This window comes from Erythrolamprus reginae, chromosome 3 (genome assembly GCF_031021105.1).
Source record: "Erythrolamprus reginae isolate rEryReg1 chromosome 3, rEryReg1.hap1, whole genome shotgun sequence".
In the NCBI taxonomy this organism is placed as follows: domain Eukaryota; kingdom Metazoa; phylum Chordata; class Lepidosauria; order Squamata; family Dipsadidae; genus Erythrolamprus; species Erythrolamprus reginae.
The window spans coordinates 251,757,629-251,775,072 of record NC_091952.1 but is presented as its reverse complement, the minus strand read 5'-3'; the positions used below and the strand labels follow the sequence as shown (position 1 = coordinate 251,775,072).

The following is a 17,444-nucleotide window of genomic DNA, read 5'->3' as shown; positions in this document are numbered from 1 at the left end:
TTCCCTTCTGTCCTCTAGACCAGTGATTTTCAACCTTTTTTGAGCCGCGGCACATTTTTTACATTTACAAAATTCTGGGGCACACCACCAACCAAAATGACACAAATCTAATAAATAAATAAATAAATAAATACATACATACATACATACATACATACATACATACATACATACATACATAACCCCCTCATATATACAATCCCATGTAACATCCCCTTATAAATACCTGTACAGTCAATCATCAATCATCCCTCCTGAAATTTATACCACTGTCTCATTTCTGGGTACTTCTCCTGTCTTTCCCCATTTTCTCTCTCATGTTTCTCAATTCTCTCTCTTCCTCCCTTTTTCCCTCATTCCTTCTCTCCCTCCCTTTCTCTCTCTTTCCTTTCTCTCATTCCCTTTCTCTCTATCCTTTCTATCTCTCACTTGTTCTTTCTCTCCCTCCCTTTCTGTCTCTTTCCTTTCTCTCATTCTCTCTTTGTCTCCTGGGGCTGACTGCGCCTGCCCTGCACCCCCCACCGCGGAGGGAAAGCATTTGGCATCGGCACCGCCAACCCCCCCTCCATGAGCAGCAAAACCCTCAGCGACGGAGCCAAAAGGCAAACGGCGCGATCCGTCACTTAGGCTTGTGCTGCTCCTGGAGGGGGGGGGGAGGATTTTCTCCTCCCCACCCCCCTGGTAGCCAAACGTCGCTGAGGCTTTGGGCATTGGCGCCTTCCCCTCCATGAGCAGCAAAAGCCTCAGCAACAGAGCCGAAAGGCAAACGGCGTGCCCCGTCGCTGAGGCTCTTGCTGCTCGTAGAGGGGTGGCGCTGATGCTCCCTCTCTCCGCCCCCATCTCCCGGCGACCGCCTGGAGCCGCTGCAGCCGGCACGCTCCCACTCCCACCGCCAGTGCCCTCCCGCCGGGCCCAAAGGACACTTGCCACCGACGCCAGGAAACTCCAGCTGGGCGGGGCGCTGCTGGTGCCTCCGAGCTCCCACTCGCTCTCCTTTTTCCCGCCTTCCTTCTTTGGGGCCCAGCAGGAGAGCGCCAGAAACAGCTGCAACGGGCAGGAACCGGGGGACAGCTGCGAGTGGGAGCTCGGAGGCACCGGCAGCGCCCCGCCCAGCTGGAGCTTCCCTAGGAGCTTGGCAGCACACCTGACTGTGTCTCGTGGCACACTAGTGTGCCGCGGCACACCGGTTGGGAAACGCTGCTCTAGACTACACAGATTGAGTTCATTAAGTCTTTCCTGATAAGTTTTATGCTTAAGACCTTCCACCATTCTTGTAGCCCATCTTGGACCCGTTCAATTATGTCAATATCGTTTTGTAGGTGTGTATTCCAAATGTGGTCTCACCAGCGCTCCATACAGCGGGATCACAATCTCCTTCCTCCTGCTTGTTATACCTCTATCTATGCAGCCAAGCATTCTACTAATTTTCCCTACTGTCTGACTGCACTGTTCACCCATTTTGAGGCAATAAGAAATCACTACCCCTAAATCCTTCTCTTCTGAGATTTTTGCTAACACAGAACTGCCAATACAATACTCAGAGGATTCCTTTTCCCCAAGTGCATTATTTTACATTTGGAATCATTGTACTGCAGTTTCCATTGCTTTGACCACTTATCTAGTAAGGCTAAATCATTTGTCATATTACAAATGTCTCCAGGAATATCAAGCCTATTGCACACTTAAGAGTCATCGGCAAATAGGCAAACCTTCCCTACCAAACCTTCCCCTATGTAACTCACAAACATATTAAAAAGAATAGGACCCAGAACCTGTCTTTTATGGTTCTGTTTTTGCTAAGTTGAGTGCTTTCCTTTTGGATGAAGACAGATGCAAAGCAAGGGCGAAATGCTCCTAGTTTGGACCGATTTGGGTGTACTGGTAGCAACGGCCACCCGTGGTTCACTGAATCCCAGTGTGGCTGGCTGGCCATGCCCCCAAAATGGTCCACCGGTCACCACTCATTGGCTCTGTAAGCAGATGTCCCAGGACTACAGATATGGTAGGATGGAAGCCCGCAATGGAAGAGGACTGTCAGAAATGCGATACATATGTGCAGCAGCTCCAGGACATCCGTTTGCCATTTCCCACCTTTTGGACCTGGCGTGTTATGCTTCAACGGGGCCTTTGGCTAACTGTTGCCACTCTCAGACTTAGCACCATATCAGCAGCAGCAGAGGAAGAAGGAGGAGGAGGTGGTAAGGTGATGCTGGAAGGGGGAAAGCTGCACCTTGAGTCCCAAAGAGCAGGGCGTCCTCCTGCCTGCGCTCTCTGCCATCCCGGAACCGCACGTCATCAGGGAATTTTCTGCATGGCTGTGGTGTGGGCAGAGCCACTCATCGAGGCTTTGTTTGAATGTGGCTCAGTGTGGGGTGTTGAGCTTTGGGGTTAGGCAGGGCTCAGAGTAACAAGAGGGAAGGAAAGGTCTCTTTAGTCTTGAAAGGTGGCCTTTAAGAGATGACTTGATCGAAGTGTATAAAATCAGGCATGGGATAGAAAAGGTGGATAAAGAAAAAATATTTTCTCTATCACACAATCCTAGGACAAGGGGGCACTCCCTAAAGCTCATAGTAAGAAAGTGAGGACAAATCAAGGGAAATATTTCTTCACCCTGAGGATCCGCCTGCTACCGCACGAATCCCAGTGGCCGATAAGGTCCCACAGAGTTGGCCTTCTCTGGGTCCCGTCGACTAAACAATGTCGTCTGGCGGGCCCCAGGGGAAGAGCCTTCTCTGTGGCGGCCTTGGCCCTCTGGAATCAACTCCCCCCGGAGATTAGAACTGCTCCCACCCTCCTTGTCTTCCGTAAACTACTTAAGACCCACCTATACCGCCAGGCATGGGGGATTTGAGACACCTTTCCCCCAGGCTTATTATAATTTATGTTTGGTATGTATGTGCTTTTTGGTTTTTAATTATGATAGGGTTTTTAGGTTTTTTTTAAATATTATATTTGTGCCAGTATAATATTGTTTTTATTGTTGTTGTGAGCCACCCCGAGACTTCGGAAAGGGGCGGCGTACAAATCTAATAAATTATTATTATTATTATGGAACTCACTTCCAGAAGACAGCTGTCAGCCTGGATAGCGTCAAGGCAGGATTAGACAGATTCAGGGATGACAAATGTATCGGTGATTATTGAAACGGATGTCCAAGTGCCACCTGTTGGTTGAGGTAGGCAGGATTCTCTTGGGTACCATTTGTTGGAGGTCAAAGGTAAGGGAGGGTTTTGCCTTCTCTTTCTGCTCAAGATCCCCATTGACAATTGGTGGGCTCAATGGCCTTTGTCCCGATTCAGCATGGCTCTTCTTATGTTCTTATGAACTTTCTCCTCCTACTGGTGAGTTTCATTGAGTTCATTTTTCAAGCTTCTGATGAAAACTGATGATGAAGTAGAATCCAACCCTGTTATGTTCCTGTGCACAACACAAAATCAACCATGCCAGCTGGTGTAACAGGCAGTGTTCCCTCTAATTTTTTTGGGGGGTGGGCAGAAAAGTATAGTGTCTGAGCGGCAGTCCCTTCGGGACTGGGCGGCACAGAAAACATAAATAAATAAACAAACAAACAAACAAACAAACAAACAAAAAACCCACCCTTTTTTGCCTCAGAGAATTTCAAAATAAAATACTGTACTGTGTGTCTATAACAGTGAGCTCATAATAGGGCAACTCTATCAATATCAAAATGCCACTTAAATAGTTGAGCTAGTTTCAAACTAGATTTTGATTTTCTTTCTCTCTTCCTTACTCCCATTCTTTTTCTTTCTCTTTTCCTTCCTCTCTTTTTTCTATCTGTTTCTCTCTCTTCCTCTCTTCCTCTCTCTCTCCTTCCCTCTCACTCTTTCCCTCTTGGCTTCTTGGCAGGTTTGGAAAACTCTGAGTTGATGATGATTTTTAAGTGAGCCATGGCTCACTGCTCAGCTTAGAGGGAACTATGGCAACAGGTTCCTGCTTGTTTCAGATATCAGCAGAACAGATTTTCTTAGCCTGGTAAAATGAAAATATTTTCTAAATCAAAATAAATTTCACATCCAAATTAAGCTGCTTTTCAGCCAGATTTTGTTTTTTAGGTTGTTCCTTCTTCCAAATTAAGTTCACATATTTAAGTACTTCTTTTTGTAAATCAAGTGTGTGCAATCATAAAATTCAGAGAAGACTATTAAGCAACTTCTCTGAGGTAGATTTTCTACGTAACTTTGTGGCTTGGGCAACATAAATTCTCTGTTCCAATTGCTTCAATTGACAGACAACAGGAACCTCATCTGATTCTTAGATTTTGATAGAGAACTGCTTGTCTCCCCTGGAGATTCTTCCTATCCTCAACAGGTATGTCAGGAGTAAAAGTAGCACTTGAATGGTGGTAAATGTTATTTTCCAAATACGTTTTGATTTCTTTAGTTCAGAATAGGACTTGGGGGATTATTAAGAGGGTCTCAGTTAATACCACAGAACTCTATTGCTAAATGTAAAATCTTACTCACAGTTTGTTATTAGAGCTTTTAATTTAATTGATTTAGTTATTTGGGTTGGGTTGGGTTGGGTTGCGAGAAGGTGACTGGAGCAACGTTACCCAGCTGATTTTGGTGTTTGAGGTGGGATTAGAACTCAATGTCCCGAGTTTCTAGGCAATGACTAGTTATTACTGGTAATATTTATTTTATTACGTTCTTTTGTGTCATTTTTTTTTCATTAGTCCTGCAGTTGCTGGACATGATTGCTTAGCCAACAGTTTTGACACTGTTGGCACCAGATGTTGAGAAACTCCAACATTCTACTTGATGCGATTGACAACATGTCCGTTATGGGTTTCTGTAAGTTATGGCTCACTTTATTATTTATAAAAGAGACCCTCTTCATCTATTGATGGTATTATTATTGTTGTTGTTGTTATAAAATGAGTTAGGCATGACAATATGATAATTATGGAGGAATGTTTGAATCTGCCCTTCTTTCTTTTCATCTAATAGGAACTTCCTTTTGAAAAGCAGAGATTATTGCTGCATTCCAAAAGTCTCTTGGTGGATTTCAATGTGAAGTACTAGAGCAGAGTATTCAGCACCATAGTTCCCTCTGAGCTGAGCAGTGAGCAATCGCTCACTTAAAAATCATCATCAACTCAGAGTTTTCCAAACCTGCCTAGAAGCCAAGAAAGAAAGAGTGAGAGGGAAGGAGAGAGAGAGGAAGAGAGAGAAACAGATAGAAAAAAGAGAGGAAGGAAAAGAGAAAGAAAAAGAATGGGAGTAAGGAAGAGAGAAAGAAAATCAAAATCTAGTTTGAAACTAGCTCAACTATTTAAGTGGCATTTTGATATTGATAGAGTTGCCCTATTAGGAGCTCACTGTTATAGACACACGTTACAGTATTTTATTTTGAAATTATCTGAGGCAAAGCAGGGTGGGTTTTTTATTTGTTTGTTTGTTAATTAATTAATCAATCGATCGATCGATCGATCGATTGATTAATTAATTAATTAATTATATCTGGCTGTATCTCCATTTCGTTGTGCCTTCTGTGCTTTGCCTTCCATTGGTTACAATCTCTACTCTGAACCTTTTGTCAAAATATATCCCAAATCTAAACAGATCTAGCGTGGACGAATGTTAGTGATGATCGTAATTACTCTTCTTTGTTTCCTTATTCTTACTCTGCCATTAATTAATTAATTAATTAATTAATTAATTAATTAATTAATTAATTAATTAATTAATTAATTAATTAATTAATTAATTAATTAATTAATTAATTAATCAATTATGTGCTGCCCAGTCCCGATGGGACTGCCGCTCAGACACTATACTTTTCTGCCCACCCCCACAAAAAATTAGAGGGAACACTGTTCAGCACTTGTATCAATTGTTTAGATTGAGCACTAAAGTTGGGCGAACCCAACGAAGTTTGGGTGAGTTCGCCGAACCCGAACAGCAGCAAACCGGTGCAGCATCTTTTTCTGTAAAAATAAACAAGGAGGGGGAGAATTCCCCACCTCCTTTTGCTTCCTTTTATTTTTACGGAAAAGGATGCCGCAGCGGCGCTGCAAGCAAAAGTAGGTGGGGAATCCCATGATGGGATTCCATGGGCGGGGCTTTGATGTCATGGAGACTCCTTCCTCCCTGTTTTGGCCGGCCAGGAAGTAATCTCTGTGATGTCAAAGCCCCGCCCCTGGAATCCCATCGTGGGATTCCCCATCTACTTTTGCTTGCAGTGACGCAAGCAAAAGGTGGTGGGGAATCCCACGATGGGATTCCCCACTCTCCTCCTGGGCAGTGATGTTTCGCAGTGTTCCAACTTTTTTAAAAGTTCGGGTTCGGCATGCCGAATACTGCAAAGTTTGGCACGAACCCGAACTTGCAAAGTTCGGGTTCGTGCCGAACTTTGCAGTATTCGGCATGCCGAACCCAAACTTTTTAAAAAGTTGGAACACCGCGAAACACCACCGCCCAACACTATTGAGCACAAGTATATGTTTGCTCTTGTTATCGTATTCTCAATCAGCTGCTGTATTGGAATCCCATTAAATGGGATGGTGATTTGGCTACTTGGCTTCCAGATTAAGAGGAACCCTTTCACTGTATTGATTCTTAATTTAGCTATTTCTGACTTTGGACATCTTGTATTTTGGGCTATATTTTATATTTGTAATTTAAAATATAAATCACCTCTAGGAATTCCCTTTTTAAGCCTAGATCCATTTTTGATCATACGTTTTTTCATTCACATCATGTATATGAACAATCTCTTTCTTCCATGAGAATCCATCATCTTTTACCAGTGTGTGTGTGTCCTGTTCCCAATCTGGCATCGCTGTTCCCAGCCAAAACATTTGTCCTCTGCTGTCTGTGCCTTCCTCTGGATCTTCTCTGTTCTCTTGGTTGGAATTCAGAATATCATGGGATATGAGTTTGGAAATTATATCTGGCTGTATCTCCATTTCATTGTGCCTTCTGTGCTTTGCCTTCCATTGGTTACAATCTCTACTCTGAACCTTTTGTCAAAATATATCCCAAATCTAAACAGATCTAGCGTGGACGAATGTTAGTGATGATCGTAATTACTCTTCTTTGTTTCCTTATTCTTACTCTGACATTAATATCTACTCTGTCATTAATATTCTTACTCTGCCATTAATATCTATCTATTAATATCTATGTGTTCTTTAACTTTTCTCACCTTTGAGTAAATTTCCTGAAATGAGCCCCTTCTTAATTCTGGGTGCTTGCCTAAACCACAGTGTTAACCCAACAATCTATTATCTGGTAGAGAAAAAGAAATGAGCTCAAACTAGGAAAAGTAAGTAAGGTCGCTGGGATTTGTGCGGCAGAAGGAGGTCCAGGAGATATTCTGGTCCGGTGCCATGAAGGGCTTTATAGGTCATAACAACACTTTGAATTGTGACCGGAAACCAATGCAGACTGCGGAGTGTTGGAGTGATATGGGCATACTTAGAGAAGCCCATAATTGCTCTCGCAGCTGCATTCTGCACGATCTGAAGTTTCCGAACACTTTTCAAAGGTAGCCCCATGTAGAGAGCATTACAGTAGTCGAGCCTCGAGGTGATGAGCGCATGAGTGACTGTGAGCAATGACTCCGGTCCAAATAGGGCCGCAACTGGCGCACCAGGCGAACCTGGGCAAATGCCCCCCTCGCCACAGCTGAAAGATGTTTCTCTAATGTGAGCTGTGGATCGAAGAGGACGCCCACTAGTGTGCCTTTCATCCCCTGTCCAATTGTCTCTCCTTATCTCATATATCATATACAGTGGTACCTCATCTTACGAACGCCTCTTCTAACGAACTTTTCAAGATACGAACCCGGTGTTTAAGATTTTTTTGCCTCTTCTTCCAAACTATTTTCACCTTACGAACCCAAGCAGCTGCTGCTGGGATGAAGGGGTTTCTTCCCCCCCCTTTTTTGAAGAAAGAAAAGGGAGGAGCTGCTTGGAGTAGGAAACATTTTGCAGAGAACAACGTGCTTGCAAAGGAACTGAAAGGGTGTCTTTTTAAGAAAGAAAAGGGAGGAGGGAGGGGCAGCCTGGGGGAGGAAATTTTTTGCAGAGAACAACGTGCTTGCAAAGGAACTGAAAGGGTGTCTTTTGAAGAAAGAAAAGGGAGGAGGGAGGGGCAGCTTGGGGGAGGAAAAATTTTGCAGAGAACAACGTGCTTGCAAAGGAACTGAAAGGGTGTCTTTTGAAGAAAGAAAAGGGAGGAGGGAGGGGCAGCTTGGGGGAGGAAAAATTTTGCAGAGAACAACGTGCTTGCAAAGGAACTGAAAGGGTGTCTTTTGAAGAAAGAAAAGGGAGGGGCGCCCCCCTTGCCTTTCTTCCTTCCCACTCACCCTTTAGCCTAGCCTTGCTTCTTCCACCCGCCCCCTTTAGCTGCTCCTCCCTGCCCTCTGTTCACCTCCCTTCTAAAGTTTGGGATTTTCCTGAAGGATTTGCATGCATTATTTGCTTTTACATTGATTCCTGTGGGAAACATTGTTTCATCTTACGAACTTTTCACCTTACGAAACTCCTCCTGGAACCAATTAAGTTCGTATGATGAGGTACCACTGTATATTTTCTTCCTTGCATATATCTTCTCCTCTATTTTCATATTATCTTTATATATATTACTTCATGTCTATTCTCTTCCATATGTATTGTGTATTGGACAAACGAATAAATAGAAAAAATAAATAAGTATTCATTTGCAATTCATGTTCCATATCCTTTCATGTTCCTCCAAATTTATATTATGTCTGATATTTTGTGCCCATGTGATCATTGAGCCTTTCACACTTTGCTTTGGAATGCAGGTTGACAGCCTCTTAGATATTGGAAGCTACGACAATGCTAGTTTTATTTAGGAGACACGAGTAACTGAATCCACTCTTCTTTCTTTTGATCTAATAGGAGCTTCCATTCAAAACGTTTTTCAGAGGATTACAAAAACTCAATGATGAATTCCACCTTGGGAGATCTGGATACTGCCCAGAACTATTATGGACACCACAATGTCAGTGACTCCTATGAGAATACAGAAGAGAACAGCCCTTCTGATTTAGGACAGTTTATTTGGCTGGCCATTACTTTCAGCACCTGTTGTATTGGATTTGTGGGCAACGGCTACATCATTTGGCTACTTGGCTGCCAGATTAAGAGAAACGGTTTCACCACATTCATCCTTCACTTGGCCATCACAGACTTTGGCTACCTCACATCTGTATTTATAATTAATATCGTTTCCATTACCAATGTTCCAGAAGATGGAATTGTCTCCCACATCTGTGCCTTTTTCTCCCACATGATGCTCATCAATACAAACTTTCTTCTGACGGCCATCAGCATTGACCGGTGTGTGGCTGTCCTATTCCCAATCTGGCATCGCTGTTCCCAGCAAAAACATTTGTCCCCCAAGGTGTGTGTCCTCCTGTGGGTCTCCTCTTTCCTCCTGAGTGGAATTAGGAGGATTATAAAAATATTTGTAAGGGACAGTGTGTTAAATTTCCACTTCTTTGTGACTGCTATAGTTTGCCTTCCATTGATCACAATTTCAACTGTGATCCTTTTCATGAGAATACGTTTGAAAATTAAACAGAAGAATCAGGGCAGGCTTTTACTGATGATTTTAATTACTCTCCTCTCTTTCCTCATCCTAGCTTTTCCATTAAATGTCATTGCAGTGATTATCAGTTTTTCTGATACCAAAGTTTCAAATAAATTAAAATATCTAGTTATTTTTAGTATGCTGCTTTCCTGTCTAAACAGCAGTATTAACCCAGTAATTTATTATCTAGTTGGGAGAAGAAAAGGAGCTCAGTCCAAGGAGAGCGTGAAGGTCATTTTGCAAAAGGTCTTCAAAGAAGGTGAAGCTACTGTAGAGAGATAGAAGAGCCCACACCTACATGCAAGACCTCAGTGCTTCTTTTTCAGTAGCAATGGTCAGTGTTCCCTCTAATTTTTTGGGGGGGTGGGCGGAAAAGTATAGTGTCTGAGCGGCAGTCCTTTCGGGACTGGGCGGCACAGAAATAACAAACAAACAAACAAATAAATAAATAAATAAAACAAATAAATAAATAAACAAATAAACAAACAAACAAACAAATAAAAAAACCCACCCTGTTTTGCCTCAGAGAATTTCAAAATAAAATACTGTACTGTGTGTCTATAACAGTGAGCTCATATTAGGGCAACTCTATCAATATCAAAATGCCACTTAAATAGTTGAGCTAGTTTCAAACTAGATTTTGATTTTCTTTCTCTCTTCCTGACTCCCATTCTTTTGCTTTCTCTTTTCCTTCCTCTCTTTTTTCTATCTGTTTCTCTCTCTTCCTCTCTTCCTCTCTCTCTCCTTCCCTCTCACTCTTTTCCTCTCGGCTTCTGGGCAGGTTTGGAAAACTCTGAGTTGATGATGATTTTTAAGTGAGCGATTGCTCACTGCTCAGCTTAGAGGGAACTATGGCAAGGGTGTGGAACCTTATAAGTGGGAGCAACTTAGTAGCTTCTTCATCCGAATACACATATACAATAATTGCATTTTTAGAAATGTCTGCATCAATGCACATATAATGATTTTCAGAAAATGAACGGCATGGCGTTTATGAAACACTCAGGTTTTTTTTAATTGTTTTAGGTGGTTTTATATTACATTTTACATTTATATAGAGAGAATTATTACAAGAAGAAGAACAAGTAGTAAAAGGATTGACGAGATATTGGCAGGATGAATTAGAAATTGATGAATGGGATATGGAAGGCATAATTGAAAATATCAAAAGAATTAAAAACACAAGAATAAGAGAGATGAGAAGAAAAATATCACATAAATGGTATTACACACCAGTACAATTAGCACGTTTTCAAACAACGAAGAAAGGAAATTGTTGGCATGGGTGTAAGGAAAATGGAATATTTATGCATATGTTTTGGGAATGTAATAAAGTTCAAAAATTTTGGAAACAAATACAAATGGAAGTGAATAAAATTACGAATGGTAATTGGAAAATAACTAAGGAAGCAGCATTATTGATAAAAAATAGTGAGGTAAAAGAATATGAAGAAATCAAAATTGCAGCGATAGAAAGTGCCCAGGCAACAATAGTGCTTAGGTGGAAAGATGACAATAAATGGACGATAGAAAATTGGTGCAGATACATGGTGGACCACATTCACTATGAAATTATGGAAATTAGATTACATAATTACAATGAGGAGAAATTAGCAGCAACAATGAAGCGGTGGGAGAAGGTCAAAAATTATATATTAACAACATCAGTAAGCGATGCAAATGTAAGAAATAAAATTCAATCACTTTATAAAGAATGAACAATGTAACCCAGAGATGAAGCAAATGAAGGATACAAAATTGAATCTTCCCTGGTGACGGGAATTTTTTTCTTTTTGGTGATGGCACATTTTATGCTTATGTTTTGTTTTTTGTAAAATTATTTAAAAAATCAATAAAAATTATAATTAAAAAATATATATATTACGTTTTATGTGTACTTGGTTGTAAGCTGCCCAAAGTCCAAATAAAGTCCAAATAAATAAATAAATAATGGTTTGGAGAAAATGAACTTGCACGGTGTTTATGAAATACTCAGTTTATTTTGCTTTCCATAAGTATAAATACAAATATAAATAAAAGTTTTATAAATACTGGGGAACTCCAATCATATCTGCTGCTTCCAGATATCACCTATTTTTTTGTGTGTGTGGAATGAAGCAACACTAAGAAAAAAATAAGGTAGAACCAGTCACAAACCAATTCAAATTCAATAATGAAAGTTAAGGCTTCAATCAGTTACTAAAAACATGAACGGGGAGCAAAAAGAAAGTCTTACCACAAAATTAAACATTTAAATAACAAAAAGAATAAAAGATTTGGGGATCAACCTAACATCCAAAACCATAAATCTAAAAGAATAAAATTATGACAAATTAAACGGAAAAATTAAAAAAGAACTGAAGAAATGGGGAAAGCTACAACTTTCCTTTATTGGAAGGGTAGCTGTTGTGGTTAGCTCTGGCTCAGCTCCTGCCTCAAGGAATGTGGATGTGGGGGAGACATCCACATGCCGCAGGCCTGTTTTGCTCCCGGTGGAATCTGCTGATGAAGGCTCCTCTGACCAAGAAGACATGAGTGACAGGGAGGAGAAGAGTTTGGCAGACAGCTCAGAAGGAGATCAATTATCTACCTCCTCCTTGGATTCAGAACAAGAGTTAATGATACAGCCACGCATGGGTAGAGCGATGCATAGGAAGCAACAACTGAGAGATTATTATCAAAGAAAATGAGGCCACCTATGGTTGGGCGGGGCTGTGGTCATTAGTGAGGCTGCTATAAAGAGCAGCCTGTGGGTTTGGCCATTGTGGAGGATTATCTGATCGTTGTGTTTCATGCCTGTCTTACTGACTTCGACCTTTGTGTGTTGATTTTTCCCCGCTTTGAAACTTAAGCAGAGTAAAGTATGTTTCACTTCGTTAAAGAAGAAGGACTGTGAATTGCCTCACAGCTGCAAGCTAAGTATCACAGAACTGATAAGGGACTTGTACAAATTACCAGATTGTTTGGAGACGAATGCTCTTTGCTATACAAGAAGAGTGCTTAGTTTATTTGAATTTTCATTATAAAGAACATTGTTTTGAATTTTCAAACGTGTGTGTGTCTGAAATTTGTACCTGTGAATTTTCGGGAGGATTCTACCAGAGAGCCCGATAGAACAGTAGCCTAAATTTTGCCTAAAATTCTCTTTTTATTTCAAACAATTCCCATTCAACTATCTCAAAATTATTTAAACAGATTGATAAACAAATTGATACAGTAATACCTCATGATACGAACTTAATTGGTGCAAGGAGGAGGTTCGGAAGATGAAAGGTTCGTAAGACGAAACATTGTTTCCCATAGGAAACAATGTAAAGTCAATTAATCCGTGCAACCAAAAAATCCCCCGCAAAAAAACGGCTTTCGGCGACTGCTGGGAAGCCGTGCGGCTGTTTTAAAAGGTGACAGCCGGCCTGGGGGGCTTGCCAGCACCCCCCCGAACCCCGAACCCGGGTTCGGGGGGGTGTTGGCAAGCCCCCCAGGCCGGCTGCGACCTTTTAAAACAGTCACGCCGCTTCCCAGCTGTCTCCCGAAGCCGAACGCGGAAGTTCGGCTTTAGCGTTCGGCTTCAGGAGACAGCTGGGAAGCAGCGGGGTGCTTTAAAAGGTCGCAGCCGGCCTGGGGGGCTTGCCAGCACACCCCCGAACCCAGGTTCGGGGGTGTGCTGGCAAGCCCCCCAGGCCGGCTGCGACCGTTTAAAACAGCCGTGCTGCTTCCCAGCTGTCTCCCGAAGCCAAATGCGGAAGTTTGGCTTTAGTGTTCGGCTTCGGGAGACAGCTGGGAAGCGGCGTGGGTATTTTAAAAGGTCGCAGCCGACCTGGGGGGCTTCCCAGCAACCTCCCGAACCGAACCCGGGGTTCAGCAAAATTTTGCCTCTTCTTACGAACTTTGTTCGAGTTACGAACCGGCGTTCGGGAGGCTTCTGAGAAGCCCCGCCGCCCGGCTGTCACCTTTTAAAACAGCCGCGCGGCTTCTCAGCAGTCTCCGAACGCCGGTTCATAACTCGAAAAAAGTTCATAAGAAGAGGCAAAATTTTGCTGAACCCCAGGTTCGTATCACGAGTTGTTCGTAAGACGAGGGGTTCGTATCTTGAGGTACCACTGTATAGCAAAACAAGCGACCCAGAATTTGGTTAAAATAAGAACCAAAATAAAATAAGAAACTAAGGAAGATGGTGGATTGGCTTTACCCAACTGGAAGGAGTATTACAACACATCTGTTTTAGTTTGGGTTTAGGAATGGATGGGGGTCACATGCGTGGGGGGGAATGGGTGGGGGACACGCACACACACAATTTTGACATATGAACCAAAAAGGTTAGCCATCATTGCCCTATATGTTATGTGACAAAGACAGCAACTAAGATTTTTCAACAGGGAAGGAAATATCTCTCTCTGTCTCTGTCTCTGTGTCTCTCTCCCTCCCTCCCTCTTTCCCTCCTCCTTCCCTCTCTTTCTCTCTCACAAAGAACAAACAGACAGACAGACAGACAGACAGACAGACAGACAAACACATACAAGTGTTTCCATAGATATCTTCATCCCTCTATCAAAGTTCATTCTATTAAAGTTCACAATTTTGAAAAAAGATCCCGAATGCAGAAAAAGAAATAATTATACACTAAGAGAAAGTCCATGAACCTTGCAAGATTTGCTGCAGAAACCATTGAACAGTTTCAAGCTTGTTTTATATATCAGCAGAATGGATTGCCTTCGCTTGGGAAAATGAAAATATTTTCTAAATAAAATTAAACTTCACATCCAAACTGAGCTGCTTTTCAGACAGATTTTGGTTTTTAGGTGGTTCCTCCTTCCAAGTTAAGTTCCCATAATTAATTCCTTCATTCGCAGATCAAGTGGGTGAACAGTTTAACTTGTAAAATTCAGAGACGACTATTACGCAAGTTCTCTGAGGTTGTTTTTCTACTTAAGTTTGTGGCTTGGACCATATAAATTCTCTGCTCCAATTGTCATTGCTTCAATTGACAGACAGCAAGAACCTCATCTGAGAATTGCTTATCTCTCCTGGAGATTCTTCCTATCCTCAACAGGTGTGTCAGGAGTAAAGCTAGCCCTTGAATGGTGGTAACTGTTATTTTCAAATACCTTTTCAGTTCTTTAATTCAGAATAGATCTTGGGGGGATTATTAAGATGGTATCAGTTAATACCACAGAACTCTGTGGCTAAATGTAAAATCTTGCCTCCAGTTTGATATTCAACTTTTAATTTAATTTATTTAGTTATTTGGGTTGGGTTGCGAGAAGGTGACTGGTGCAATGTCACCCAGCTGATTTTGGTGTTTGGGATGGAAAATGTATTGATTGATAAAATATACAGGTGTGCTTAAATGGACAAATTGACATTTGCCTTAGGACATTGCCACCACATGTGTAGTAAAGGGCAGTACTGCAGGCCACTGAAACTGACTGTAGATCTGAAGGTCAGCGGTTCAAATCTCATCACCAACTCAAGGTTGACTCAGCCTTCCATCCTTCCAAGGTGGGTAAAATGAGGACCTGGATTGTGGGGGCAATATGCTGACTCTGTTAAAAAGTGCTATTGCTAACATGTTGTAAGCTGCCCTGAGTCTAAGAAGAAGGGCGGCATAAAAAATCTAATAAATAGATAAAATAAAATAAATGTGATAATAGGTTCCTTCACTACTTCTGCACTTCCAACTATTTGGTTTCATGTTTATAATACACTTTCACTGGTCTTAGAAACATAGAAGACTGACGGCAGAAAAAGACCTCATGGTCCATCTAGTCTGCCCTTATACTATTTCCTGTATTTTATCTTACAATGGATATATGTTTATCTCAGGCATGTTTAAATTCAGTTACTGTGGATTTACCAACCACGTCTGCTGGAAGTTTGTTCCAAGGATCTACTACTCTTTCAGTAAAATCATATTTTGCAGGAGAGACGGAGTAACGACACGGACACAAGAGCTGGATTTAAAACTGGGTCATTTTTATTAAAATAAATTTGCATAATGTATTTAATTAAATTAGCATAATTAACATAACTAACTATGACCCAAACAATGGACCTGCAGGGTCAAACAATTGCTTCCGGGGTGGAAAATGACATCATATAAACTTCCTGGGCATCTTATGGGCGTAGCTCCATGCTAGTCCAGGTGAGGGACCCCTCCCTCACCTGAGACCCTGCCATGCACTTGCATGTGGGAGGTCCCGCCGGCTAACTCCTAGCAGGGGACTTAAATGCGCAGGACCCGAAGACAGGTTCCCCCCAACTGCTCAGGTTGTCAGCACCACAAGCTTGGGTAGAACCTGTCAATCATCCCCAAAGATGCCCAATAGGGAACACGCAGTTGCTAAACCACCACCCAATTTTCCACCCCTAACCTGCCACGGAGCGGGGGTCAGATCTCTATCTTGGCCCCCCGACTCCCCCCTCTAACTGCACCAGCTCGCGCAGAGACCGCTGCAGGTCCTGTAAGAAAATGGTGTTCCCCTGTTCTGACAGGTGAACACCGTCGGCCCGGTAAAGCCACGGCCGGTCTACAGTGATGAGGGGATGGGCCACTACAACCCCACCTAATTCCCTAACTATTTTACCCAGGGCCTTATTCACTCTCCGTCTAACCCGGTGAATGGCCCTAAGGGAAAGGGCGTCCCTCCAAGTGATCCTCGGGAGGATCTCTGACCAAACCACTTGCATGGAAGGCCACACAGCACGAAGCCTCCATAGGTCTTTGTGCGCCTGGCAAATCAGGGGCAGACCGCCAAGCAGGCACAGGTCATTGCCACCGAGGTGCAAGACCAGCCATCTGGGCGCAGCAATGGGATGCCGCCCTCCCAGTCCAACCTGGGCACAGCCATGGGAAACCGCCCTCCCAGTACAGCCAGGCGTAGCCCTGGGATGCTGCCCTCCCAGCAACGTCGGCAGGAGACCCTCCCACCGCATACCTTTTCTGTCCATCCAAACGATATTGACCCAACGCCCCAATGACAGCTGTCCCCACGGCACTTCTGGCTGCTGAACGGCCGGCCCAAAATATCATGCTATGGCCGCACAGCAACGCCGTCGGCCTCGTATTGGCATGGCTACCTAGAAGAGGGTAAAGAGGACACAGAGAGGTTACCTGGCCTAAGACCCTGACCTAGATCCTCAGCCGGCCTAATATAACCCAAGTATGCCGCACCTTGGACATGGCCCTGGACACTAAAACCCAGAACTGATAACGGGTGAAAGGCGTACCGTCCTGATGTTTAAACAGGTACCCCTGACCCGACCCCCATAAGCTACAAAAGTGCTGGAGAGCAGCCACCGGGCACACAGACTGGTCGGTGGCCGCACTAAGCTCTAACCTAACCCCTCTGTGCAGCTGATCTGTCTTGGAGTGTCTCACCAACAATGATACACCCCCCGCCCTAAAAGCCAGATCAGAAAACTGGAAGGCCCAGAATGACGTGTCAGCCTGTGAGGAGGCCATAGCCTTGCTGACCCGCAGGGCCCCAAAGAACATTACACAGGTCGCTGCCCTAAAAAGACGGGCCTCGTACAGAGAGGCACACAGACTGTCCAAAGCTTGATTAATAAGCGACAGCTGCTCAACCGTCAGGGCCTGACGAGTGTCAGAAGGGGTCCCCTGTCACTCCCTAGCCCAGCCCTCCAACATCTTCCGAATGCGGAAGTCACCATAAAGGTCCCCAACCCCCCCCGCCTTGGACAGAAAGGCGAGGCCAGCTAACTTGGACCTAATTGTCCTAACTGAAAGGCCACGCTGCCTAAGCTGGACACAAAATTCTTCCAGGTGTTCCACTGGGGCAGGCCAACTATGGGGGTAACCCCTATCCTGCCTGAACTCCCCAAACTCCTTACCTGCAT

At 43.3% G+C, this 17,444-nt stretch overlaps 2 protein-coding genes across 2 annotated transcripts in view; both read left to right on the top strand.

Moving 5' to 3' along the window:
* The first annotated feature begins 4,247 nt into the window (after nucleotides 1–4,247).
* On the top strand, nucleotides 4,248–11,511 carry LOC139166024 (mas-related G-protein coupled receptor member H-like). The gene is made up of 3 exons (XM_070749284.1): nucleotides 4,248–4,329; nucleotides 4,697–4,814; nucleotides 8,894–11,511. The coding sequence occupies exon 3, from the start codon at nucleotides 8,937–8,939 to the stop codon at nucleotides 9,867–9,869; it is 933 nt and encodes a 310-aa protein (XP_070605385.1). The 5' UTR covers nucleotides 4,248–4,329; nucleotides 4,697–4,814; nucleotides 8,894–8,936; the 3' UTR covers nucleotides 9,870–11,511.
* A 3,101-nt stretch (nucleotides 11,512–14,612) lies between these two features.
* Nucleotides 14,613–17,444, top strand: part of LOC139166025 (proto-oncogene Mas-like) — a 38,672-nt gene continuing 35,840 nt past the window's right edge. The window contains exon 1 of the mRNA XM_070749285.1: nucleotides 14,613–14,637. The gene's annotated coding sequence lies outside the window, so the exon portion shown is untranslated. The remainder of the gene's footprint in view (nucleotides 14,638–17,444) is intronic.

What these genes read in the sequence shown, in the direction of transcription:
- LOC139166024 (XM_070749284.1), top strand. Translation starts at nt 8,937, where the DNA reads ATGATGAATTCCACCTTGGGAGATCTGGATACTGCCCAGAACTATTAT.